Source organism: Gorilla gorilla, chromosome 21, assembly GCF_029281585.2.
Source record: "Gorilla gorilla gorilla isolate KB3781 chromosome 21, NHGRI_mGorGor1-v2.1_pri, whole genome shotgun sequence".
Classification (NCBI taxonomy): domain Eukaryota; kingdom Metazoa; phylum Chordata; class Mammalia; order Primates; family Hominidae; genus Gorilla; species Gorilla gorilla.
The window spans coordinates 46,275,613-46,302,630 of NC_073245.2; the positions used below are offsets into that span (position 1 = coordinate 46,275,613).

Below are 27,018 nucleotides of genomic sequence, written 5' to 3' on the forward strand. Positions count from 1 at the left end.
AGAGCTGCAACTGCATGTTTTCTATATGCTGATAAAAATGCACAGCACTGGCCAGGCACGGTGGCTCATGCCTGTAATCCCAGCCCTTTGAGAAGCCAAGGCGGGCAGATTGCTTGAGGTCAGGAGTTTGAGACCAGCCCAGCCAACATGGTGAAACCCTGTCTCCATTAAAAAACACAAAAAATTAGCTGGTAAGGTGGCGGGTGCCTGTAATCTTGGCTATTCGGGAGGCTGAGGCAGGAGAATCACTTGAACCCAGGAGGCAGAGGTTGCAGTGACCTGAGATCTTGCCACTGCACTCCAGCCTGGGTGACAGAGTGAGACTCCATCTCAAAAAACAAAAGAAAATGCACAACACCATATTAAAGACTTGTCAGGCAGTTATGAAACCCACTTACTTACTCTTGACTTTTTTTTTCTTTGAGACAGACTTGTTCTGTTGCCCAGGCTGGAGTGCAGTGGCAGGGTCTCGCCTCACTGCAACCTCCGCCTCCTGGGTTCAAGCAGTTCTCCTGCCTCAGCCTCCCAAGTAGCTGAGAGTATAGGCGCCAGCCACCATGCCCAGCTAATTTTTTTTTTTTTTTTTTTTTTTTTTTTTTTTAGTAGAGAGAGACAGGGTTTCACCATGTTGGCCAGGCTGGTCGTGAACTGCTGACCTTGTGATCCGCCCACCTCGGCCTCCCCACCACGCCCAGCCTACTCTGAGTTTTCTTTACCATGGAACCCCCCTCCTTTTCCTTTTCATAATTAGGAACAGTCCTCAACGTTGTTTCCTAAGACACTTTGGAAATGATGGTCTGGTTCCCTTCCAAAACTAGAAAGTGGCTCTTGATTGCCTTTGCTTTGTCACCACATTGCAAGGTTCCTTCAGCTGAGCTGTGTTTGGTGAGAGAGACAGTAGAGACAGAAGAGGTTGATGCTACTGTGTCTGAGTAACATAGGGCAACCCATTATTTTTCATGGGTTTTCAATCCAATTTAGTCAGTTATCTCAATTGGACTCTTACAGGGGCTGCATCAGTCCTGAGAATCTGCTTCAAGAATGAAGTTAAAAACGGGTTGAAATCACCAGTCTCTTTGTCAACCTGTCACCAAACTGAAGAGTATCATTCCTTCTCCTAAAGGGTGCCACTAAGTAAAGAAATAAACCAAACACACATACATACACAAAAGCAATGGAGCGTTAATTACGTAAGAGGCACTGATCCTTGCTTTATTCATGTAGAAATATCCAACATTGGGAATCGTGTGGGTGTAGATACAAAAAAAGGAAAATGGCATAAACAGCAGTTGGGTTCATTGTGGCAGTTGGTGGCAGTTTCAGCCAGTGTGTGGGTTGAGGGCCCTCTATTGCTTTACCCCATCACCCTCCACTGTTTTAGCCAAGGTGTTTGACAACACTTGGCCTGTACTTTAAGGGTCACAGTGATTAAAAACAACACAGTCAAGACATTCGGGTCTGAATGACTGCTCCTGAGCTGCTTAGTACGAAGTCTGGCAACAAGAAAGCGAGGAGCAGCGTGTATGCCCTTATCCTCAGCAAGTGAGAACAAGGCAGATCACAGCACAGACACAGAAGATGGCCTTCTCCCATGTGCCAGCGGAGAATCCCCTTCCAGCCAAATCCTCAGGAAGCAGAGCACCACACAAGCAGCATTTCTTGGTTTCTCATGGTCATATTCAAAAGCGACTTTTAAATCAGAAAATAGAAAAAGCATTTGTGGTGGGTCTTTTTCAAACCCAGAACACAAGTTGGCTAGGAAAACGGAAAGCTTCCTCTGGCATCCCTGTTTGGACTCCTCCTCTTGGAGGAGTTTCCTGAACCGCACACACATCGCTTCCTCACCAAGAGAGATGCTCAACTAGGATCTTTCTTAGTGTGCCAGTTACAAGACACATTTACAGGCTATGTTTCTAAGACCTCTTAGTGGCCAACGAGGAAGGAGGATAACTAGCACCTTGTATTCCCTCATGTGGTAACAGCTGGGGGAGGACTTGGCGGTGAGGTAGTAGCAACCATCCCCACATACGGAAAAGAATTCAAATCTATGGAGTCATTCCCTGGACACTGAAAACAGGCAATCAATCCTCCTAAGTTTCAAGGTCCCACCACACTCGCGTGGGAGGCCGTGTCTACTTTAACTATGTATCTCAAGAGAAGCAGAGAAGAAAAATGGCTGCCCAGATGAAGCGCCTGCCATTGTCCAGTTTCTCAGTCAGAGCCTGGCACACACTGTTTTATATGGTTGGTTTCTTGCTGATTTCACCAAGCACATTTATAGAAAAGAAAACTGAAGGACAAACCAAATTGAAAGAATCACTGTTATAATAACTTTAATTTATCTTGCATTTTACAGAAGTCTATGAACGATTTTAAAAAAGCACCTCCTTACCCCATATCACGTTTCTCTGACAGGTGTTAAAGTAGGCAATGAGTATGTCAACAGCTTGAGCATCAGCGTCTTGCAAGGACTTCAGGCCAACCACTCGCCAAAAATCTTGGCAGCTTTTTTATCTTGTTTTTAATACAACGGTATATCCACTCTGATGGCAAACCTGTCCAGCCACATCTCCACAACAAGCTTTGCAAAATCAGTGATTAGCAAATTAGTTAGCTTTGGCACGGAGCTGTGCTCGCTTGCCCGTGACAGCCTGGAAGCCGGTTTTGATACTGGCAACAGAACATCTAGAATGACAAGTTTCGCACTGTAGGAAATAGAGTCGCGTGTCCTTCTGCAGGATTGTGTCCGGTGATCGGCATGTGTGACAAGTGACATATTCCTCTGCAAATAAAGCAACACACGGAATTACCTGGTGGCTGCAGTGAGGTAGAGAAGTTTCTGCCTTCTTAAATACATCTACAAAGAACTCCACAAGCCCAGGCTGAGAATTTAGCTGGGCACCCAGACCAGGGAAGCGCAGCTATTCGAGGGGTAAGAAAACACAAGCTGTCTGCTGTGGCACTTCCGGCACTAAACATGGGCTGATACTCAATGCCCCAGGATGCAAGGAAGCCTGCCAGCTTGCTTATTCTCGTTTCTGTCTAGAGGAGAGCCACTCAAACATGTTAACAGACATGCCAATTTTAAATAACTAGGAACAAAAGGGGGCCAAGGCCAGGCCTGAATCACAGGCAAGTTTCTCTGACTTGGCCTTTAGCACTACAATCAACCAGCAGCTTCAATCAGCTAGGCTTTCTTTAAAAATCCAAATCCTTTTCTATCTATACCCCTAGTTAGTAGGTAAGAGCCACCTCCCTTTCACTATCATTTTGTCTCTGATCTTTTTAAGGCCAGCTTTTCCCAGCTCACTGCAATCAAATGGCTCTTCCTCTAACACTGCAGCCTGATGAGAACATTTCAGGGTGATCTAATGAAATTAATTATACACTTACTGATATATCTTCTCAAGACATTTTCTATCTGTTTCTGTTGGAATCTTCCTTTGATTACAAGTTGGTTATTACCATCTATAGAACCACTATGAAAGAAAACAAAGATATCTCATTATTGTTTTTTCCTAAAGGAACCAAATTCCAGCACCTTTAAACTTAATGAACTTAAAATATATTCAGTAGCATAGGATAAACTCTAGGACTGGTGCTATACTACTTGGTTTCCCAAAATTTATTTATTTATGAGACGGGGTCTCACACTCTGTCGCCCAGACTGGAGTGCAGTGGCGTGATCATGGCTCACTGCACCTTCAATCTCCCAGGCTCAAGCAATCCTCCCACCTAAGCCTAGCAAGTACCTAGGACTACAGGCACTCCCCACTGTGCCCTGCTAATTTTTTTTTTTTGGTAGAGATGGAGGGGTCTCCCTATGTTGCCGAGGCTGGTCTCAAACTACTGGACTCAAGTTATCCTCCCACTATGGCCTCCCAAACTGCTGGGATTACAGGTGTAGGCCACCACACCCAGCCTCAAAATTTATTTTTAATTAAATAGTTTGCGTCTAATGATGTACCCATACTAACATCAAATCCAATTAAATCTCCAGTGATAACAATCAGATTTATAATTGATTTTAAGTCTAAAACAAACTGATTCCTTCATTGTGTGTGACAGTCCATCCAACAAAGGAAAAAATCTTTTACTGCATCATACCATGTACAAAGCAAGGCAAAGGAGAGACCTAGAAATATAAAAACAGGAAAGGGGCTACGTTTGTTTTTTAAAATTCTAAGCACCAAATATTTTGATTCAGGCATGGTTAAAAGTATAGTTGATAAAAATATACTAAAATTGATTGTGGTAGCAGTTATACATATTAAGTTTAATATGTGATCATATTAAAAACCATTGGGGCCAGGTGTGGTGGCTCACGCCTGTAATCCCAGCACTTTGGGAGGCCGAGGCGAGTTGATCACCTGAGGTCAGGTGTTCGAGACCAGCCTGACCAATATGGTGGAACCCCGTCTCTACTACAAATACAAAAAAATCAGCCAGGCGTGGTGGTGGGAGCCTACAGTCCCAGCTACTGGGAAGGCTGAGACAGGAGAATTGCTTGAACCTGGGAGGCAGAGGTTGCAGTAAGCCAAGATCCACGCCACTGCACTCCAGCCTGGGCGACAGAGCACAACTCCATCTCAAAAAAAAAAAAAAAAAAAACCCAATTGGATTGTATATTTTATTTATATATATATTTTTTTTGGGGGGGGAGGGGTCCAAGGGTGGAGGTTTAATAGGCAAAAGAAAGAGAAAGAATAGCTCTCTCTCGCGAGAGAGACGGACGTCCGAGTGGGACTCTCCTGGATTATATACTTTAAATTTGTAAGCTGTTATCTCAATAAAGCTGTTTCAAGAAAAAAAAGGAAAGTTGAATCACAAGCCACAAACTGTCAATGGTACTTAGGATAAACTGATAGGAAACTGTTGACAGGCACTTTTGAGAAAGCAAAGCTCTAGGCTAGATATTATCATTCATTCAAAATTATAAATCATAAAGTGAAACAACAAAATTCAGTCAAGCAGGGTTAAATTTCCTCCTCCACAGATTGTAACCCTTAATCTCCAGGCTACAGTGATTCCAATGCTTGATGTAGAAATTCTTTTTCATTCACTGTCAAAATAAATGGAATTTTCTCAAAAACCCATTTAACCCATTGACCATAAGTTTACTGGCCACAACTTGTTATAGTAGTTTATCCCACCTCTAACAAAACCTCTAGATTATTCTAACAATAGAAAAAACAATGCTAGCTTTTGCTCCCTCATTAGTTTGTGCAAGTTACAAATAACGATGGTAACAAATTTATATTTAAAACATGCTGGGTGCGGTGGCTCACGCCTGTAATCCCAGCACTTTGGGAGACCGAGGCAGGCGGATCACAAGGTCAGGAAATCGAGACCATCCTGGCTAACACGGTGAAACCCCGTCTCTACTAAAAATACAAAAAATTAGCTGGGCGTGGTGGCGGGCGCCTGTAGTCCCAGCTACTCAGGAGGCTGAGGCAGGAGAATGGCGTGAATCCGGGAAGCAGGCTTGCAGTGAGCCGAGACTGCGCCACTGCACTCCAGCCTGGGCGACAGAGCGAGACTCCATCTCAAAAAAAACAAAACAACAAAACCCACAATTCTTCTACAACAGAGCCTACATATCCACCACGGTCAAGTAAATTACCCCTTAACCCCACACCAAGTGTAGCAAATCCCAACAGTTTAAAGAGAGTAGGAAGAGAACACCTTAATTATCTCTGTACTGCCAGTGACGCACAGGTGTCAAGCCTGTTAGGTGATCAAGCTGCAGGGACAGATAGACCTGATTGTATCTATCTTGACTGTGCCACTAACTAGCTATGTGACCAACTACAACTTCACTTTACTGAACCTGTTTCCGAACGTGAAGATAGGAATATTACTTTCTACTTCATAGAACTATTGTGAAGATTAATTGAGATGGCACCCAAAAAAGCACTTGGCACACAAGAGGTGCTCAATATGCATTAGTCATCATTATCATGACCTACTCTACATTACTTATTTTTAAAGGGACATTAGGCTTCCAGATAGTAGTCAAACTCATTGGCATGGGGTCCATGAGATCTTGGCCTTCCTGAATGGGAATGACTTGCTCAGTGCCTTCAAAAGGTGAGCCCTAAAGACAGGTAAGTACCTATTTCATCACAGATCCCTGTTTCAATGGTTTCTCCAGTGCCACTCATCAACTTACTAGCTGTATTTCTTCAACAGCCTTTTACCAATTTAGGAAAAAAAAGTCTGACTTTAAGAAAACCAATTCCTCTAAAAATCTAATATTTGCTCCATAAAAAGACTCAAGAGTTTCAGTTAGTAACAGGAAAGTCTAAACATGGCAGTTCTGTGGTCCTCTGGTTGGTACACCAGCAGGCCTGTTCAGATGTCAACTCTGTGCCCTATTCCTAAGCAGCCAAGCTCTCCCACAGAAATGAAGTGATTTCACTCCTCCACTGGCCTAAAAGCTTCTCTAATAATCAGGTGAACATTTTCTCTAAGTGTGTCACATATCCTTTTCAAGAAAGGTTCTTATGAAATGTCCAGCAGTACTGTATGTAAATGTATATAGTTTCTTACCTTGTACCCAATTCAGCCAACAAAAATGCAAGGAGATGTTTGGGCTGACGATGTAATCTAAAAAGAAAATCAAAATATATAAACTTTATCTCTCATGGAAATCTCACCAAACTTCTAAAAAATCTGTTCATTGTTTTGATCTGTGATTATTTAGCTATTAGGTGAATTTCACTGCATCGTTTATTTAAACTTTGAAATAAAGATACAGTATATGACACCACTTTTTTTATTGTTAAGAGACAGGGTCTTGTTGTATTGCCCAGGCTGGAGTGCAGTGATGATCATAGCTCACTGTAACCTCAAACTCCTGAGCTCAAGCCATCCTCCCATCTCAGCCTCCCAAGTAGCTAGGACTACAGGTGTGTGCCACCATGCCTGTCTAATTCTTTAGTTTTTGTGTAGAGATGGGGTCTCACTATGTTGCCCAGACTGGTGTGGAACTCATGGTCTCAAATGATCCTCCTGTCTCAGCTTCCCAGTGCCAGGATTACAGATGTGAACTCAGCCAGATAGCACTTGTTTACACTTCAATGCCCATAAGACCATATTACATTTTATGACTACATACATGTGCGTAAGCATCTAGAAACAAGGATGGAAAACATCAACACCGACTTCAGAGAATAACAACTTCCTCTGGGAAGGAAAAAGGGGCCAGGAAAAGATACAAAGGTGGCCTTAATTATAACTATAAAACCACCTTTTTCTTTTGTTTTTGAGACTATCATAAAATAGCATAAAACCTTCTTTTTAAAGAAGTAGAAAAATCTGAAGCAAATGTGTCAAAAGTTCAACATATACCAAACCTAGGTGATGGATACTTGGATGTTATCAAACAGGCTAATAAATATATATGTTAATCCATATATATTTCCTGTGTAAAATTTTCATTAAAAGAAAGTGTATGTCTAGAAGGGTTCCATGGTAGCACAACAGAAAAATGGAAACATCTTAAATATTCACCAACTAGAGGAGTGGTTAAATAAGTCCATTCAAGGGTGTATTCTACTTTTAGAAATATCTCAATATACAAAAAAAAAAATGTACATACACATATAAAATAAAAAACACAAATATAGAGCAATGCCATTCAATATTTTCATTTCATTTTTTAAATCTATACTGTGGCACTGTTTGAACTTGTTCCAACAAGCAGGTGCTAACTACAACAATTTTTAAGCTATTTTTCCCCAAAATGCAATAGGTGAGAACTGGTAAAAATATAATAAAATAGGTAAGCTCCTACATTGCTAGCGGGAGTATGAACTGGCACGACCTTGCTAGAAAGCAATGTGCTAATGTTTGCCATAAAAATATCCATTCCTTTTAACTCAGCAATTTCATCTTGCCTTAAGGTTCTATCCTGAGCTACTGCAAAGATACGTGTATAAAGATGTTCGGTGAAGTTTTGCCTCTGATAATAAAAACCTGGGAGCAGCCACGTCCAACTTATGGAACTGTTAAAATATGTTGTGTAGCTGTTTAAAACACTTACTCAGACTAATGACATGAGTAAAACTTTCACAATATATTGAGAAAATAGGTTAAAAACCAGTATGATAGCAATTTATTTTTAAAATATGTACATAAAACTGGCTAAACAGAAAAATATTAAATTATGATAAGTTAGCTACCTCTTTTTTTTTTTTTTTTGAGACGGAGTCTCACACTATTGCCCAGGCTGTAGTGCAATGGCACAATCTCAGCTCACTGCAACCTCTGCCTCCCAGGTTCAAGTGATTCTCCTGCCTCAGCCTCCCGAGTAGCGGGATTACAGGCACGTGCCACCACGCCTGGCTTATTTTTTGTATTTTTTAGTAGAGCCGGGGTTTCACTATGTTGGCCAGCCTGGTCTCAAACTCCTGACCTTGTGATCCGCCCACCTCGGCCTCCCAAAGTGGTGGGGATTACAGGCGTGAGCTACTGCGCCCAGCAGTTATCTACCTCTTAATGGTGGACTTTGCAGATGATTTTCCATTTTCTTTAGCATGTCTTTATCTTCTAATTTTTCTACAATGAGTATATACTACTATTGTCATTAGCCAAAAAAATCTAAACTATTTAAATATATGTAAGTAATGAAAACAAGTGGTTATCTCTGGGTGGTAAAATTTTGAGTGAATATTCTCTCTTTTGTGTTTACCATATTTTCTACAACAAGCATGTAGCACTTAGGAAATTAAAGAACAAAGAGTGGATAAACTCAGTCGTCCTAAGGAAACTGCCAGAAAACACGCAGCTGAGGAGCTCAGAGAAAAGCCATTCCCAGACAGTAACCCAGGGCTGACTCTGGCATAGAATGTGATGGTAATTAAGAAAGATACAATCTCATCAATTGTGTCCTGGCAATGATCATCCAAGGAAGAGGCACCCAAATTCAGGCATTTTCCCTGAGCTCACTGCTTGCTTGGCAGGCCTATCCTAGAGCGACTGATGAGCCTTTCCACTCCCTGGGCTCCCAAGGCTCCTGTCTGAGAACTACATTGAGCCTCCTCACTCTTCACTACATCTAGTTAGGATCCATCCTCAGTGGGTCAGCATGAGTTGATTTCTCTCACCTCTGAATGCACTAATAAAACAAGCCCTCCTGGGCAACACAGCAAGACCCACGTTTCTACAAAAAAAAAAAATTTTTTTTTTAAATTGGTCGGGCATGGTGGTGTGCACCTGTAGTCTCAGCTACTTAGGAGGCTGAAGCAGGAGAACTGCTGAAGCCCAGGAGATTGAGGCTGCAGTGAGCCATGACCACTCCACTGCATTCCAGCCTGGGCGACAAAGCAAGACCGTATCTTTAATAAAATAAAACAGCCCTGAGACTTATGAATTGAAGAAAATGACAGGCTTGAACGGTGAACTCCCTCAACCCCTACACCTGTGTGTTCTTTCCATCTATAATAAAGTCGACAATAAGGACATTTAACATTCTTAAAACTGCAATGAGAATCTGGTATTTGGGATGAAGGTACTCCATTAACCAACTTACAGTTTACAGATATCTGTAAAGTTGACAAAAGAAGTTTTCTTGGTTCCTACTCGGACGACTTGTGGAGGTTTCATGACAAATTTCCTTTTCTCCCCAGCAACCATATCTGGATTCTTTTCCCTCATGATGTTGAACACTCGATTCAGCAGCTATAAAAATAAAGTGGTATTCATGAATACACTTAGTAACTGCAGGGGTATAAAGTTCCCCTTTGAGTCATGTTGCTTAACAGCAAATACTTCACTTCTGATTAAATATACACATGCATTACTACAAGTCTGGGAGCTCCTTGAGGGCAGAGGTTCATCCCCAACCAGCATTTGGTTCATTATAGATGCTCAGCAACTCCTTGTCCAAAGTGAAATGAATGAACAACCACTCATTCTGTTGTTTCTATGGCAAAGTACATGATACATGGAAAAGTAAGATTCAGGAAAGCCCAAACTAGCAAACTCCAGAGTACCCTGGCCCTAAATTAGCTAATTGACCACTGCCCTCCTAATTCCTAGAGGGCTGCATGCCCTCAGCAGTCCACAAATTCAGGTGGGGACAGTGAGTAGTACTACAATGACTGCTGCACTCTGGGCAGGCTGCCCCACGGGTGCGCACCAGGAATTGCTGTGCACTGGCTGTGTGACCTCTCTGCATCTGTTCCACCATCAGTCATTACTTCAACGGCCGTTCCAATAAGATTTATCTTGCTCTTCTTTGAGCACTAGTGAATAGCTTAGCCCCTTTTCACAACAGATTTTGTCTTACCTCCTCGTATGTGTAGTCTCTTTCTGAGCCTGCCCAAGCAGGGCCTGTCTGATTACTGAATGAGATACCATCATCTTTTTTGTTGTCTTCATCTTCTAGAGCTACAGATAAAAAAGATTTTAAGAATGAGGGGTGGGCCCTACTACAATACAAAAGTGGGGTGGGTCTAGAGAAATGAAGAGTTTCAAAGACATCTGTCTTCCCTTCCACAGCTGCATTCACAACAGCCTTAAGCATAAAGAAACCAAAGCTCACAACCCTTTTCCTTAGAAACAGGGATGTTATGACTTTCAAAAAAGGCCCTTAATAGAGACCTCTCTAATTAGGAGTTGATAACATACTGAAATGTTTCTTAGTTTAACAAATCAAAGATAAAATAATGCATTGGAATAATTAGAGGAAAAAGAGTCCAACTGTTTTGAGCACTTAAGAAACATCAACATCCATAAAACTCATCTACTGACAAAAGTTCTCTAAAGACCCTATAGCATTTAGAAACTAATAAAACTGTAAACACGAGTTTAAAAAAATTTTTTTAATTAAAAAATCGGGGCTGGGCACTGTGGCTCACGCCTGTAATCCCAGCACTTTGGGAGGCCGAGGCGGGCGGATCACCTGAGGCTGGGAGTTCGAGACCTGCCTGACCAACATGGAGAAACCCCCATCTCTACTAAAAATACAAAATTAGCCGAGAGTGGTGGCGAATGCCTGTAATCCCAGCTACTCGGGAGGCTGAGGCGGGAGAATCGCTTGAACCCGGTAGGCGGAGGTTGTGGTGAGCCAAGATCGTGTCATTGCACTCCAGCCTGGGCGACAAGAGTGAGACTCCATCTCAAAAAAAAAAAAAAATCCGGTTATAGTAATTTTCCCAAGCCTGCATCAGTATGTTTTTAATGTAATCACAGTTAACAAATTCTTTAACTGCCATTATCAAGCCAAACACTGTTTCCTTTCAGCTTCCATTATCAGTCAGTAGAAATAAGGGGCAAGAAAAAAATTTTAAAGGCACCCTCCACCCCCATCAAGGAGACCAGGGCCAAAGGCTTCAGTAACCTCTAAATGTGCTGCTGAGTCCTCAGCATTACCTTCATCTTTCTCTAGTATTTCATCCTCATCTGGGAACTTAACATTCTTCTTTTTCTTCTTTTTATTGCCAAGCATAATGTCAAGGTCATCCTCTGGTTCAGTTGGTTCTTGAACATCACTTTCAATCTTAAGATCCTAAGAAAGTGAGATGAGTCTGAACATTTGATGCTGGGACTATTCTATTTATTTTATTACATTTTCTGTTGAGATGAGGAGGTCTTGCTTTGTTGCTCAGGCTAGTCTCAAACTCCTGGCCTCAAGAGAGCCTCCCGCCCTGGCCTCCCAAAATGCTGGGATTACAGGCATGAGCCACCACACCCAGCCTGTTCTTTTTTAAAAATGACGTGGGCTGACATTATTTTGGCAGGGAAAAAAATCACATATTCAAAATTGAAGTTACAGATAAGAAACGCCTGTCAGAAATGGACCAAACTGGCTCACAGAGACTCTGCCATTTGAACTGTGAATTCTTCAAGACACTTGTGGGATCTTTCCCCCTCATTCATCTCTTTATTCTTCAGCCTTAGGATCTTATAATTATTGTCCTTGTTTCCAAACCAGGCTACTGTCAGAATCACGGCAGAGGCCAGGCGTCTTGGCTCACACCTGTAATCCCAGCACTTTGGGACGTCGAGGCAGGTGGGTCCCTGAGGTCAGGAGTTCAAGACCAGCCTGGCCAACATGGTAAAACCCCATATCTACTGAAGATACAAAAATTAGCTGGGTGTGGTGGCGGGCACCTGTAATCCCAGCTACTTGAGAGGAATCGCTTGAACCCAGGAAGCAGAGGTTGCAGTGAGTTGAGATCGTGCCACCGCACTCCAGCCTGGGCAACAAGAGGGAAACTCTGTCTCAAAGAAAAAAAAAAAAGAATCACTTGAGAAAATTTAAAAGTTTAAATCGGATTGATGATCTTCAGCAGGAACAGTGTTCAGGAGTACTTTAAAGAAGTTTCTAAGTGATTTTGATATAGTCATTGGGAAAGATTTTTCCGGGTGACACCAAATATGTGTTTTTCCACACCAACCCTCCAATGCCAATTAGGTGTCCTCCAGTTTATTTCAGACACACACTATCCAGAGTTATCATCAGATTTCACAGGTTTAAGGGCTCAGTTCCTCAAGACTGCCTTCACTTCAGATGCCAGTCACCACGTATTGGGTTCCCATGCTGCCTGCTTCTGTCCAACATGGCTATAAACTCGGAAGTTCCCACATTCGCCACCAAGAGTCAATAATTTGCCAAAACAACTCATAGAACTCAGGAAAGTACTTACTACTGCCAATTTATTATAAAGGATACAACTCACAAACAGCCAAACATAAGCAATGCATAGGACAAGTTATGGGGGTGGGAGCTGAGGGGTGGCAAGGAGGGCAGGCGTGGAGCTGCCACATCAGGGACACCACCCTCCTAGCACCTTGCTGTGCTCACCAGCATGTTAGCTCTCCAAACCCATGTCTAGGGGTTTCATTACAAAGGTATGACCAACTGATTACATTATTTACTTATTATTATTATTTTGAGACTGAGTATCACTGTAACTCAGGCTGGAGTGCAGTGGCGTAATCTCGGCTCACTGCAACCTCCGCCTCTCGGGTTCAAGTGGTTCTTCTACCTCAGCCTCCTGAGTAGCTGGGACTAGAGGCGCATGCCACCACACCTAGCTAATTTTTGTATTTTTAGTAGAAACGGGGTTTTACCATATTGGCCAGGCTGGTCTCAAACTCCTGACCTCAGGTGATCCACTGGCCCGGGCCTCCCAAAGTGCTGGGATTATAGGTGTGAGCCACTGCGCCTGGCCAACTGATTACATTATTAACCACTGGTGACTGAGCTCAATCTCCACACCTTCCCTCTCTGGAGGTGGCAGGGGGACCACTGAAAGTTCCAACCCTCTAAAATCATAGCTTTCTACTTCTGGTGACCAGCCCCCATCCTAAAGCTATCTAGGGATCCCCAGATAAGGGATCCCTTACTCATTAATTAGTATCTATTTTGTGTGTGCCTACATCCTGAACTGGGACAATGGCTATAGTCATTTCAGAAATCTCATTAGCATACCAAAGACCCTGTTATCACTTTGGAGATTCCAAGGATTTTAGCAGTTGTGAGCCAAGAACGTAAAGAACAAATATTTATTTTTTATTATACAACAGTCAGCCTGGCACCAGTCTGTGGCGTGGTCTTTGGGCATCACTCCAGTAGATGACATTATCAAAGAGGGAAAGGCAGAAGCCATGGGGAATTAGGATCAAGTGATGGAATGGAATGGAAACAAAGTAAAGCTTGACCCCAAGATTAGTTGCCAGAGGCATGGATGTAAACAGGGCATATTAAAACCTAGAAATGAGTCATAAACATCCCAGAAGAGCAGAAAAGGCCAGTCTCAGTTACCAGCTTTCTGATTTCTCCTTTCTTCTACCAGCTTATCCAGCTCCCTATCCTGAACTGTGCTGTCAACCTTACTCATTAATTAATATCTATTTTGTGTGTGCCTACATCCTGAACTGGGACAATGGCTACAGTTATTTCAGAAATCTTACCAGCAGAAAAGCTGGAATAGCTGGGAGTAAATAAAGCTCAGATTCGGCATCCCAAATCCAGTTGTGTAGTCTTAGTGCCACATGTGGCTATCAAGACCAATCTGCAAGCCAGGCGCAGTGGCTCACACCTGTCATCCCAGCACTTTGGGAGGCCAAGGCAGGCGGATCACCTAAGGTCAAGAGTTTGAGACCAGCCTGGCCAACATGGTGAAACCCCCTCTCTACCAAAAATACAAAAATAGCCCAGCGTGGTGGCGGGTGCCTGTAAACCCAGCTATTCAGGAGGCTGAGGGACGCTTGAGCCCAGGAGACGGAGGTTGCAGTGAACCGAGATCACGCCACTGCACTCCAGCCTGGGCGACAGAGTGAGACTTTGTCTCAAATAAATAAGTGAATAAATAAATCTGCCCATGGTATTAGCTACATACCATACAAACAGGACACCAGATACTCACCTAGTCTCTAAGTCAATAAATAAGAACTTAGAAATGCTGAATATAAGTTAGCATACACTAGCCAACTTCTAGTGCTATACTATTATTATTTTATCCCAGTAAGATCTACTTCCATACTGACACCAAGACACAGCAGAAGGTGGAGAATGGCAAAAAGTATTTTTCTTTTTCTTTTTTTTTTTTTTTTTTGAGACAGAGTCTCGCTCTGTTGCCCAGGCTGGAGGGCAGTGGTGCTATCTCAGCTTACTGCAACCTCTACCTGCTGGGTTCAAGCGATTCTCCTGCCACAGCCTCCTAAGTAGCTGGGACTACAGGTGTGCACCACCACACCCAGCTAATTTTTGTATTTTTAGTAGAGATGGGGTTTCACCATGTTGGCCAGATTGGTCTTGAACTCCTGACCTCAGGTGATCTGCCCACCTCGGCCTCCCAAAGTGCTGGGATTACAGGCATGAGACAGCACGCCCAGTCTGCAAAAAGCATTTTTCAAGGCTTTTCAAAAGCCCTCTCGGATGGTCTGAAAATTCAGGTGGGAGAGTAGCCCAAGACCTCAAAAACCCTTCAAGTGAATGTCCGTGCCTTGCCTGATGACCAGGATACCTCTAACATCCTCTTACATTATGCCTTCAAAAATAGTATTCAAGCACTTATTTAGAACTAATCTTCCAATAAAAGCTACTGGAGGAATCAACCAACAAAGCCTTGTTAAGCAAAACTTTCTGTAGCACATCTCTACGTGTCGCCCTGTTACCCAGGATATTTAAATCCCATTTCTGACTATAATCTGAGCATTTTTCTCAATTTCCCTATAGTAGAAGGAAAAGAGAATCCCCAAGCAGGGAGAGAACAAGATGAATCCAGATAAAACCAGCTTGTTCTCAAGGATTCTAAATTATCCTTGAACCAAAATATCTCTGCAAACAGGAAAAATATCTTACTCATTTCAGTACTCTAGCAATTACCACACAATACTTCAAATGCTTGACTTGCTGTAATCACTCATACTTATTTACTGAATTAACTGTCATAAAATTATGACATTATTTCTAAAACCCAATGAATTACTGTATACATTTCCTGCTACATGTGGGATGTACTTTATTCACTTGAGTTTGAGCAAATAAACTACTTATCAAAGAAAATTTTGAGTAGAGGGCACAAGATATTTGGTGTATGTTTGCTGTTGTGTGTGTGCGCGCTCTCTCTATGTGAGTGAGTGTGTGTACTGCTATTGTCTTGGGTTTTATAAATAGACATGTGGATTCTGCTAAAGTGATTCCTAGGCAGGGTCTTTAAAATGGTAACTCTAGGGAGGAAAACAGATCTTCAGCTCCTTCCCCTTTCATCCATCCACCTACCCTCCCTCCTATTCACCTTCCTGCCCACCTGTTACTTACTCCCTGTCCAAAAGAATTTTGAGATATTTGTATTAGAAATCAATTCAGTAATAAGACTCACAGGGTCTCAAGTATCCACAAGATCAGAGAACTCCATAAAACTAGCCTGAGTGCTCTGGTTTGCCTACAGGCCACATTGTCATCAGCTACCAACCACCACTGTGGTTCATTCTTTGCTGCTTAGAGGTACACATATGAATTTGTGTATATTCAATATGTTACCAAAAGTTTAAGAAACCAAAGGAATATTTGCTCAAAAGGATTTCTCACTCATAGAAATAGTTCTCCACAGCCAAAAATCTCAGTATAGTTAAGGACAAGGGACATTTGTGATCATCTTAATGGCACACAATACAATATGTAAGACCTAAATTTAAATTCCTTGAACCACAATCCCTTTAAGATACCTAGTCAGACACACTCCCAAGAAAATGACGCTACCAGTGGCAATTAAGTGCTAATAACAAAAGCAAAGCTAGTAAGAGATGAGTCAAAGAGAGGGAAACATCAGCCATTAGCAACCTTGCAAGAGGTCAAATTTTACCTTCAACAAGAAAGCAATACTACCTTTACACCTTCTTCAGCTTCATCAATATCAAATATCTTTTTAGTTTTTTTCTTCTTTTTCTTTTGATTAAAGAAGTTCAAGTCATCTAGATCATCAGAAGCATCTAAAAAGACCAAGGCATAATTATTAACAACTAAAAGGCAAAGCATCAAATTATGAGTTACACAAACATAGTTCATGAATTAATCAAGTCACCAGAAAAGATTGACTGAGTATTAATTAGTCCCGCCACAATCACAAAACTTATGGTTCTTTTTTTTTTTGAGATGGAGTCTTGCTCTGTCGCCTAGGCTGGAGGGCAGTGGCGCAATCTCAGCTCACTGCAACCTCTGCCTCCTGGGTTCAAGCGGTTCTCCTGCCTCAGCCTCCTGAGTAGCTAGGACTACATGCATGTGCCACCACGCCGAGCAAATTTTTTGTATTTTTTTAAGTAGAGACAGGGTTTCACCACGTTAGCCAGGATGGTCTCACACTCCTGACTTCATGATCCGCCTGCCTCAGCCTCCCAAAGTGCTGGGATTACAGGCGTGAGCCACCGCGCCCGGCCACAAAAGTTATGGTTCTGAAAAACAAAATGGTAGGTCATCTCAAAGATCTACAGGAAAAATCTGGTTAGGGGACCATGTTGAGAATATTTATTTAGTAATCTGACCATATCACTCTTCATTGTTCCCAAGACAAAGTCAGAGCTCTAACACAATTTCCAACTCTCCAACTTTAAATCTTCCACTTCTGCTTCTTGCCTTCCTCACTTCCTCACTTCAATCTCTGGTTCTAACCCTACTGAACTACTTTGAGTTCCTACTGCAATATACGTGAGGTCTCTCACCTCCAAACCTTCCCGTGGGCCCTCTTACCTCCATCTCACAGGATCTTGGTTAAATTACTTCCACCAAAGCCTTCTCTAAGCTTATCCATCTTTCCCCACAACTGGGTTAGGTATCCCCAGAGTGACTGGATAGTATCTTCTGCTTACTCCAACTGAGGTACTTATTACCAGCTTGCTTATCTATCTCCCTACTCAATACTAAGAGTATATGCCTTGTTCACCTAAATTCTACTGTCTAGCTCAACATTTTATTGAATCAACTAATCATCAAAAGGCCTAACAAATTATTTCACATTCATTAAAATACGGCTGTGCAGTAAATACAAGTTATCAGTGAAATTTTACCTACCATTAATGAGTAATAATAGGTTCTGTTCAACAAGTTTTCCATTTGACCTGCCATGTTATAAACTAGAAATATTTTAGGATCCTTCTGCTACAAAGTTTTTCAAGAAACTATTTACAAATCCATTTTATCTTATTACAACAGGAATGAGTTACTTTCTAAGTTTGTTTTAAACATGTAGAAGACACTTAGCGCAGGGCAGATGCTCAGTGAATGTCAGTTGTCTCTATCCTGGCACAGTGTTATATTCAACAGACACATACAATGTTTATAGAATCATTTCTCTCTAATAGTCAAATTATGTCTATGTTACAGCACAGGGGTAAGTAACTAAAGCTGGTGTCTAAACCCAAATACTTTAGGCTATAATTTTAATCTCATATACATTTTCAGACTTGCTGAGACACAAAACTGCCTATCTTAGTACCATTTCTTTCTGCCCACACTCAAATACAACTACCATTAAAAAGTCAGAGAAGAGACCTGATGGGTTCAACTGGAAAACCAGCTCTGGAACAGCAAGGTTTCATCATCTTTGCAACTTGTGAATTAAATGGAAACATCCCTGCAACAAGCCTATCAGAAATCTAAAAAGGTCCACTGCATACAGACTACTGATGGCCTTGACTTCACTGGAACAGCCTTGTCAGGCTGAGAGGTCGCTGCATATACAAAAGCCAAAACGCTCATAGAACCAGGGCTTCTAGGACAACAGTAACTCTCTTACATCAACCACACACCTTTTTTCCTAGTGTCCTCTTCATCAGCTTCCAAATCTTTGTCCTCAGTTGGCTCTGGCTCCACTTCTTTTGTTTCTGAAGGCTGGGTTTCCTCTGTTTGGGTATCCCCTTCCTCATCTAACATAAAAGGCTTCTTCTTCTTCTTTTTCTTCTTGCTCATAGTAGGATCAAAAATCATCTGTTTAAAAGACAAAAAACAAAAAGGGACCAAATGATTGTTTTTAATGATGCTCACATTCCAAATATGCTTTATCCTCAAAAGGCATACTCTTAAAAGAGTATGTGATATATTAAAACACCAAAGGGGAGTTTACCAAAAAATAAAATAAATTGTCCACCCAACCTTCTTGTTACTATTAAACATCAGGTGAACTGAAACATGTACACATCTTTCAATTTGTAAAGTATCACAGATACTTCACTTTCAGTTTCATGAGCAAATTTGGACATTTGAATGAATCATGGAATTTAGGGAAGGGACTTTGGCAACAACCTATGCTATGCCCCTCACTTTACAGATATAGGAAAACAATACCTAAGCGGGGTGTAAATTTTTTTGTATTGTTTTTTCTTTGAAACAGGGTCTCACTGTTGCCCAGGATGGAGTGCAGTGGCATGATCACAGCTCACTGCAACCTCAACCTCCTGGACTCAAGTGATCCTACCATCTTAGCTCCCCAAGTAGCTGGGACCACAAGCATGTGCTACCATGCCCAGCTAATTTTTTTATTTTGTAGAGACGGGGTCTCCCTCTGTTGTCCCAGGTGGTCACAAACTGCCAGGCACAAACAATCCTCCCACCTCGGCCACACAAAGCAATGGAATTACAGGTGTAGGCCACCGCACCTGGCCAGGGGTATCAATGTTTTATTCAAGGCTGGTAACTTGGGGCTGTTACATAGAGACTTGAGAGACTTTTGACCTGATTAAAAAAACAAAATTTTTTTTAACTACAAATCTTCAAGGAAATCCATCAGCAACTCTTCATATAGCAAATCTCTGAGTAAGAGAAACCTCTATACAACATTTCACTCTGCTTTTTGTTTAACATTAAAGGTTCTTTTTTTTTTTTTTTAAATGAAACAGGGTCTGGCTCTGCTGCCCAGGTTGGAGTGCAGTGGCATGATCTCAGCTGAATCCAACCTTGACCTCCCAGACTCACACCATCCTCCCACCTCAATTTCCTGAGTAGCTGGAATTACAGGAGTGCACCACCACACCCAGCTATTTTTTGTATTTTTAGTATTGATGGGGTTTCACCATGCTCCCCAAGCTGGTCTTGAACTCCTGGGCTCAAATGATCCACCAGCTTCAGCCTCCCAGTGTTAGGATTACAGGTGTGAGGACCATGCCTTGCCCCAGAATTCTCTTATTCTTATCTAAATGTCCACTATAGAGTAGGTGAAAAACTAATTTATAATTTGTAGACTATCTGCTTGCACTGATCACTTGAAGAAAGAAAAGTTATCTAGACATAATAGTTTAAACAACATACAGGGCAGACACCTGATAGAGTAGAAAGCGCAGGAGGCCGGGTGCGGTGGCTCACGCCTGTAATCCCACTACTTTGGGAGGCCAAGGCGGGCGGATCATGAGGTCAGGAGATCAAGACCATCCTGGCTAACATGGTAAAACCCCGTCTCTACTAAAAATACAAAAAATTAGCAGAAGGTGGCGGGTGCCTGTAGTCCTAGCTACTCGGGAGGCTGAGGCAGGAGAATGGTGTGAACATGGGCGGTGGAGCTTGCAGTGAGCCGAGATTGTGCCACTGCCCTCCAGCCTGGGTGACAGAGCAAGACTCGGTCTCGAAAAAAAAAAAAAAAGTGCAGGGTCTTTGAAGTCAAATAGAACCTGATTCAAATCCCAAGTATTTTTTTCCTGAACCCCTTACCAATCTCTCTCCATATTCTATTAATACCATGCTTAAATTCAGCATTTTGCCCAGTGATCTGCTGTGGACAGCGTTAATAGTAAAGTGTTTAAAAGCACAAGTCTGGAGCCCATCTGACTAGATTTAAATTCTGACTCTGGCTTGTACCTGTGTTATTCCACGGCTCATCTGTAAAATGGAGACAAGTAGCAGAATGACAACAAACCACACAAGGTTACTGGGAGGGTTAAAGAAGTATGTAAATGTAAAACACTTGCCATAGTGCCTGGCACGTAAGTACTTGATAAATATTAGCAATTGTAATTTATATAATACTTTACCATTCATAAAGCATGGTTTTCTCTTGATTCTTATCACTGAAATTTCATCAACTCAGGTGCTCTAATTTCCCAAACATATAAAACTCTCAAAAGCTTCCCAAAATTGATTCTAACATAAACTTATTTATGTCCCAAGATCATTAATGAAACTAGACTGAAACCAAGCTACAGTCTGTAATAAGGTAATACAGTTACTGTCCTTGCCCAGTAGAGAAGTATGGTATTTGCAAAGCATTTTCAAAGTTAGTCTTTTCTCCCTTAACAAGGATCCAACTGTATAAACAATTAAATCTGAAATGCGGTCAGTCTGAAGAACATTATCTGGCCAACTTAAAGAAGTGTCCCTACCAAGATAGAAGAGCAAAGAGGAAAGAGTCCCCCACTGCAAGGAGTACTGCAATAATACAGGGAAGTAGCTACATTTCATCTTCATTCTAGAAATAGGAGACTTGGCAAAAGGACAGACAAAACTCTAGACACTATAAATTTGGTTCTGGAAGGGATTACCATCCATTTATTGCATTTTTTTCAAGCATCAAGTTCCCTAGAATATTAATTGCCTTTTAACCATTATTCATCAAGACAGACTGAAGATGGCAAGGATCCTGATATCACCAGAAGACAGCCTCACAAGTGCCTTCTTATCCCCTGAAAAACCTTATGGTCTACAGCTAAACAATTTGGTTGTAGCCTTGTAAAGGATAATAAACATGCAGGAATCATAAACTGAAATAATTAACATCTCTCTCAATTACTGTCTGGATACTTAACATACATACTCATTGCCTTATTTTATTCATACCATCCTGCAAAGTACAGTTTACAAATAAGGACCAGGGATCCCGAAGCAGCACCCAAAGCAGACCTCCCCAAAAATGAGGCCATGTTAGTCTTGACTAAAATCATGGCTTTTTAAGACTTTCATCTCTAGCTTCCAAATTATAAGCTGACTACACTCCAAATTGGTTTTCTTTTATGAAACTAGTTTGGATTTGAAAAGCAAATAGCTGTTGACAGTGCACTTATGGAAAACTACAGATCACTTGAGTTATATTTTAGGTTCACAACAAAGCCTTCAAAAGCATAAATTTTCTATTTTCAACTTCTCACGTTTGATTGGAGAGGGCAAAGAAAAGGTATACCAGCTAAAATTACCCTGATGCTCATCAAATTAGAAGCTTCCTCTCATAGATCATACCTTACCCAAGAAATCAACTTTATAGTCATACTATACCCAGAAGCAGGTGTGAGTCACAAAAGAACCCACAGAGAAGCAAGACATTGATCTAAAAGTTCCTTCCAAAGGTGACCAGAACAAATGCTAAGTGTTGCCATCTCTGTGTGATAGGATTGTGGGATTTTTTTTTTTTTTTTAGGGACGGGAGTCTCACTATGTTGCCCAGGCTGAAATGTAGTGACTACTCTCAATTGTAATTATAGCGCACTGCAGCCTCGAACTCCTGGCCTCAGCCTCCTGAGTAGCTGAGATTACATGTGAATGCCACCATGCCTGGCTTAGATTCTGCTGTTTTTCTTTGTATTCTTTTGTGTTTCATAAACTTCACACAACACACATCCCATTTTGAATCAAATACTTTTTTTTTTAATTTAAAGCTTCTTTTTGCAAAAACACCCTACCATATTTTATGAAAACCCAGTGTTCTGACTCCTTGTGAATGGGACCTAGTAGCAAGCAGGCAAGTATTAAACATTGATGCTGCTTTTAACAAATAGTCTGAAAATTACTGAATGCCTATTGAGTAGGGGATTTTTCTTTTCCCTTACCAGGTAGCAGCCATATTTCTAGGATTCTGCTTTTTAAAGATCATGGTTCCATGTTGGGAGGCTGAGGCAGGAAGACTGTTTGAGGCCAGGAGTTCAAGACAAGCTTGGGCAACAAAGCAAGACCTCATTTCTACAAAAATTAAAAAATTAGTGGGTGCAAGAGCATGCACGTGTAGTCCCAGCTACTTGCGAGGCTGAGGCAGGAGGATCCCCTGAGCCCAGGTGACAGAGGCCACAGTGAGCTATGATTGTGCCACCGCACTCCAGCCTGGGAAACAAGAGCGAGACCCTGTCTCTAAAAAAACAAAAACAAACAACAAACAAAAAAAATCATAGTTCTACTAGGTTGAAAATCGTTATGTTTTGGCAAGCTTTTGGCTTAATTACCAGGTTTAAAAATAAATGTGTGCAGTTTATTTCAATTATACATCAAAAAAAAAAAAAAACCAAAAACAGAAGGCTGGGCATGGTGGTTCACGCCTGTAATCCCAGCACTTCAGGAAGCTGAGGCAGGCGAATTAGAAGGTCAGGAGTTCAAGACCAACATAGTGAGACCCCGTCTCTACTAAAAATACAAAAAAAAAAAAAAAAAAAAATTAGCTGGGCATGGTGGCAGGCGCCTGTAATCCCAGCTACTCGGGAGAGGCTGAGGCAGGAGAACTGCTTGAACCCAGTTCAAGCAGGAGGCGGTTGTGGTGAGCCGAGATCACGCCACTGCACTCCAGTCCAGCGACAGTGCGAAATTCCATCTCAAAAAAAAACAAAAAAACAGAAATATGAATAAAACAGAAAACTACTTTTTAATAGCAGCCTCTTTAATTGTCTAGCCTGACCACCAGGCAGGATTACTTCCACTCTGGGAAAGTCCTTGGCAGTTTATAAATCATTTTCAAGTACAGAGTTTTATCTGATCCTCACAAGTCTGTACAGTAGCCAGATGTTAAAAGGAATGGCCTAAAAATACTTACCTAGTCAACAGCACTACAGGAACCAGGCCCTATACCCTATTCTTCATACCCCTCTCTACTCCTAACTTCTACCTGGCAGAATGGAAGCCAAAGACCAGGGTTCTTGTCCTACTAACTTTCTGCATGATCTTGGACAAGTTAATCTCCCTCGGCCCTGGTTTCCTGTAAAATACAGTTGGACCGGCACCCCTAAGTGGCCAAACTAATACTTTATTGGCTTCCAAAGTCCTATGCCGAAATGCTGGTTCTGCCATCTTTGCTTCACAAAATTCTGTTCATCCAGCAGTAATGCATTCATATTCCACTTCTTTCAAAGCCTAATCCCACTGCTAAAAATGATCCCTCTAGCCCTCCAAGTCACTACGTTGATGGTCCTATTTCTACCTTGTGTGTCATCTAGTTGACCCATACACAGAATAACACCCCATGGAATCTTGCACACGTTAAGTACTGTATTTGCCAAAGGTTATGAGAAGTTTGAAAAATGAGTAGAAACAAAACAAGTGTGAAACACTGCCACTCTCAGAACTTTTGAAATACAGCAGTCTAGAGCAATGTCTATAACCACCAAGGACCATATACAAACTTTCAGTTTCTCTAAGCCATTAAGATCCTAGTCAATCTGGAATTCTACTGGTTCTGCCACTTAGTATTTGATCATGGGCATTATACAACTCTGTAACACTCAAATTTTTCATCTCTAAAATGGGCACAACAATAGACCTATTTTACAGGACTGTTGTGAGAACCAAGTAAGAGACTGGAATCCCGTCCAGAATATATTCCAAATTCCTTAACTTCGTCTTCACAGCCCTCCATGAACTAGTCATTACCTGCTTGGCAAGTGTTCACCCCTTAACTCTAATCAAACTGGAGATTATTCTACTTCCTGTGAGCACATTTACTGGCCTTTCTCGACCATTCCTTTGCCCTTGTGATCAAGGCTTCCTATTGCCTGAGGAAATTCTCAACACCTTACGGGGCCTCCCCCAATGTTAAGCAATACCTACTGGGAGTACTTAACATCAACTTCATTTTAAGTCGTTAGACGTTATATCAACTAGGATAAATCTGAGGGAAAGGGATTTGAGGAAATTCACTGAGATCCAAGTACCACGGTAGAAAAAGATCCAGCCAGTTTCACAGCCCGCACTTCCCGCTCACGTCGCTGGTAGCCCTCTGTTAAGGGAAGCTCAGGGGCTCGCCCGGAAACTTTCCGGGAAGGTCAGTCACTTCCTGAGGCTGCAGAATCTTTTTCTCTCGTTCTAACCCCATCACCCCCTCGTCTTTTTAAAAAACAATGCTAGGAAGGCAAACAAGGGCGGGATACCGGCCCCGACAAGTTAGCCTAGAAAGTTTTAACCAGCGCGTTATACCAAGCCAAGAGAGGCTCCTCGCGGCACCCCTGGCACCCCCGGCACCCAGTGAGGCGAGCTGGGACGGCAGTGCCCAGCAGAAAGGAATGCAGAGATCGCCAGCCCCAGTCTCGTTCGGGGTTATTAACCGGGCATTCGAGCCCCTTCCGGGAGGACGACTCAACGTGTGCTCTCCATTCCGGAAACGCCAACCACGGCAGGAGGTCCGCCTCAGCGCTGCCGCCCCGAGGAAAGCGGGCTGCGGCCAAGCCTGCGGCTCCGGAGTCCTCGCCGGCTCTGCCGCTCCGGGCCGCCTAGGCGCGGCTGCCCCACATGGCGACGGCCGGCTGCTAGGCCGCAGGCCCGTTCTCCCACACTTGAGTGGGTTAGGCTTCTCGCCTCAATCCTTAGCCCTTACGCCGGGCTCAGATCCTCACCTCGTCCCCAGACATGGCTGCGGCTCAAGTGGGCTCGGCACGGACGGGAAGTCAGACGGGTCAGCCCCAGGCCCCGGCGGCAGCGCTGCCCCTGCCGATACCTCTCCCACCACCGCACTAGGCTCTTGCATCAGCGAAAGGAAACGACACCCCGCCCTCTCCTCCAAGCGTTGGAAATGCGCCTGCGCAGAGCTCGCCAAGGCGCAGGCGCGCAGAAGAGCCAACCTAGCGCGCTTCGTGTGGCGCGAGTTACCAGGCGACGCCGCGTCGCCAGGCATGCCGGGACTTGTAGTCCACTTATAAGAGGGTTGCGCTTGCGCTGTAGCCGCCCAGCGACCTGTGCGCGGCGTCTGAGCGAGCTGCGGCCGGAAGAACGTTCGGCTGTTGATCTTGCCTCAGCCTTTTGGAGCGTTCTTTTGCGCTGCTTGTAGAGTGAATTGGGGTCCCTTCCTCCTGGGTTAGGGTAGTGGGTTAGACACTGAGTCATATGAACCCGCTGGAGCTTTAGTTTCCCACATGACCCCCGGGCGTCATGGTGTTTGAGAAATTCTGAGTTGGAGTTAGAGGCGCCCACCTCCCTAAGGGTTTTTACTTCGTAAGAAATTTGACGGCTGGTTTTCTGCTTGGGAGGTCAGAAACCAAAGTATCTTCCCGGTCTTCCCCCAGGAGAGATAACATCTCCTGAGGAGAAACAACCACGCAAGAGGCAGCTGTCGGGGAGCCTCAGAATACTTGTTTATGAAATCTGATTGAACGCTCTGGGTGCGCCACGCAATTTCCCTTGAGACCTAACAACAGCAGCGACCCTTTAGGGAGCTCTCACTGCGGCTGTGCCCTCCAGCCAAAGACCATCGAGAACACTCCTGTAGCTGGACAAAGTGGAGTTTATGGTCTTGCAAGTAGGGCAGTACGCCGTGGGAAACACCGGGACGTCTTTGGAAGAGGGTGTTGGAAAGAATTTACAGGGTTTGGGCAGGGTTTATGGAAGCAGAGCTTCTCTCTGGATTAGATGCAGTCAGGAGATGGGGGTAATTCTATGATTGGGTAATTTAATAATTCTTTTTTTTTTTTTTTTTTTTTTGAGACTCGCTCTGTTGCCCAGGCTGGAGTGCAGTGGCGCGATCTCGGTTCACTGCAGGCTCTGCCTCCTGAATTCAAGCGATTCTCCTGCCTCAGCCTCCCGAGTAGCCGGAATTACAGGCGTGAGCCAGCTCGCCTGGCCTATAATTCTTACATGATAAGAAAGTAGAACTGGCCGGGCGTGGTGGCTCACGCCTGTAATCCCAGCACTTTGGGAGGCCAAGGCGGGCGGATCACCTGAGGTCAGGAGTTCAAGACCAACCTGGCCAACATGGCGAAACCTTGTCCCGACTAAAAATACAGAAATTTGCCGCATGTGGCGGTAGGCGCCCATAATCCCAGCTACTCTGGAGACTGAGGCAGAGAATCGCTTGAATTCGGGAGGCAGAGGTTGCAGTGAACCGAGTTTGCGCCACTGCACTCCAGCCTGGGTGACAGAGTGAGACTCCGTCTCAAAAAGAAGAGAAAGAAAGAAAGAAAGCAGGAGGGAGGGAGGGAGGGAAGGAAGGAGGGAAGGTAGAACCAAGCGAGGCTAAAGCTGCAATTGGTTAAAAAAAAAAAAAAAAAAAGCTCTGCCTCCCGAATTCAAGTGATTCTCCTGCCTCTCAGCCTCCCGAGTAGCTGGAATTACAGGCGTGAGCCACTGTTCCCAGCCTATAATTCTCACATAATAGGAAAGTAGAACTGGCTGGGCTGGGTGGCTCACGCCTGTAATCCCAGCAGTTTGAGAAGCCAAGGCGGGCGAATCACGAGGTCAAGAGATCGAGACCATCCTCGCCAACATGGTGAACGCTCATCTCTACTAAAAATACAAAAATTAGCTAGGCGTGGTGGTGCGCGCCTGTAGTCCCAGCTACTCAGGAGGCTGAGGCAGGAGAGTTGCTTGAACCCGGGAGGCGGAGGTGGCAGTGAGCCAAGATC

General features: G+C 43.2%; 2 protein-coding genes across 5 annotated transcripts in view; one reads left to right on the plus strand and one right to left on the minus strand.

Annotated features, from left to right (window-relative positions):
* The window catches only part of RALY (RALY heterogeneous nuclear ribonucleoprotein), a 97,829-nt gene extending 93,016 nt beyond the window's left edge, over positions 1–4,813 (plus strand). For 2 of the 3 annotated variants that reach the window (XM_063702062.1, XM_063702065.1), the window contains one exon: positions 1,009–4,813. The gene's annotated coding sequence lies outside the window, so the exon portion shown is untranslated. The remainder of the gene's footprint in view (positions 1–1,008) is intronic. The other variant, XR_010132208.1, reaches the window with a different exon arrangement.
* On the minus strand, positions 2,308–25,253 carry EIF2S2 (eukaryotic translation initiation factor 2 subunit beta). 2 transcript variants are annotated; one of them, XM_031005026.3, is made up of 9 exons: positions 25,018–25,253; positions 18,262–18,439; positions 16,346–16,449; positions 11,380–11,515; positions 10,295–10,395; positions 9,536–9,684; positions 6,553–6,609; positions 3,394–3,479; positions 2,308–2,782 (listed from the first exon to the last, which is right to left on the minus strand). In XM_031005026.3, the coding sequence occupies exons 1-9, from the start codon at positions 25,030–25,032 to the stop codon at positions 2,607–2,609; spliced, it is 1,002 nt and encodes a 333-aa protein (XP_030860886.1). In that variant the 5' UTR covers positions 25,033–25,253; the 3' UTR covers positions 2,308–2,606. The 2 variants fall into 2 exon arrangements, with proteins under 2 accessions (XP_030860886.1, XP_063558130.1); XM_063702060.1 differs by having other exon boundaries at positions 18,262–18,515; positions 24,958–25,192.
* Positions 25,254–27,018: the final 1,765 nt, after the last annotated feature.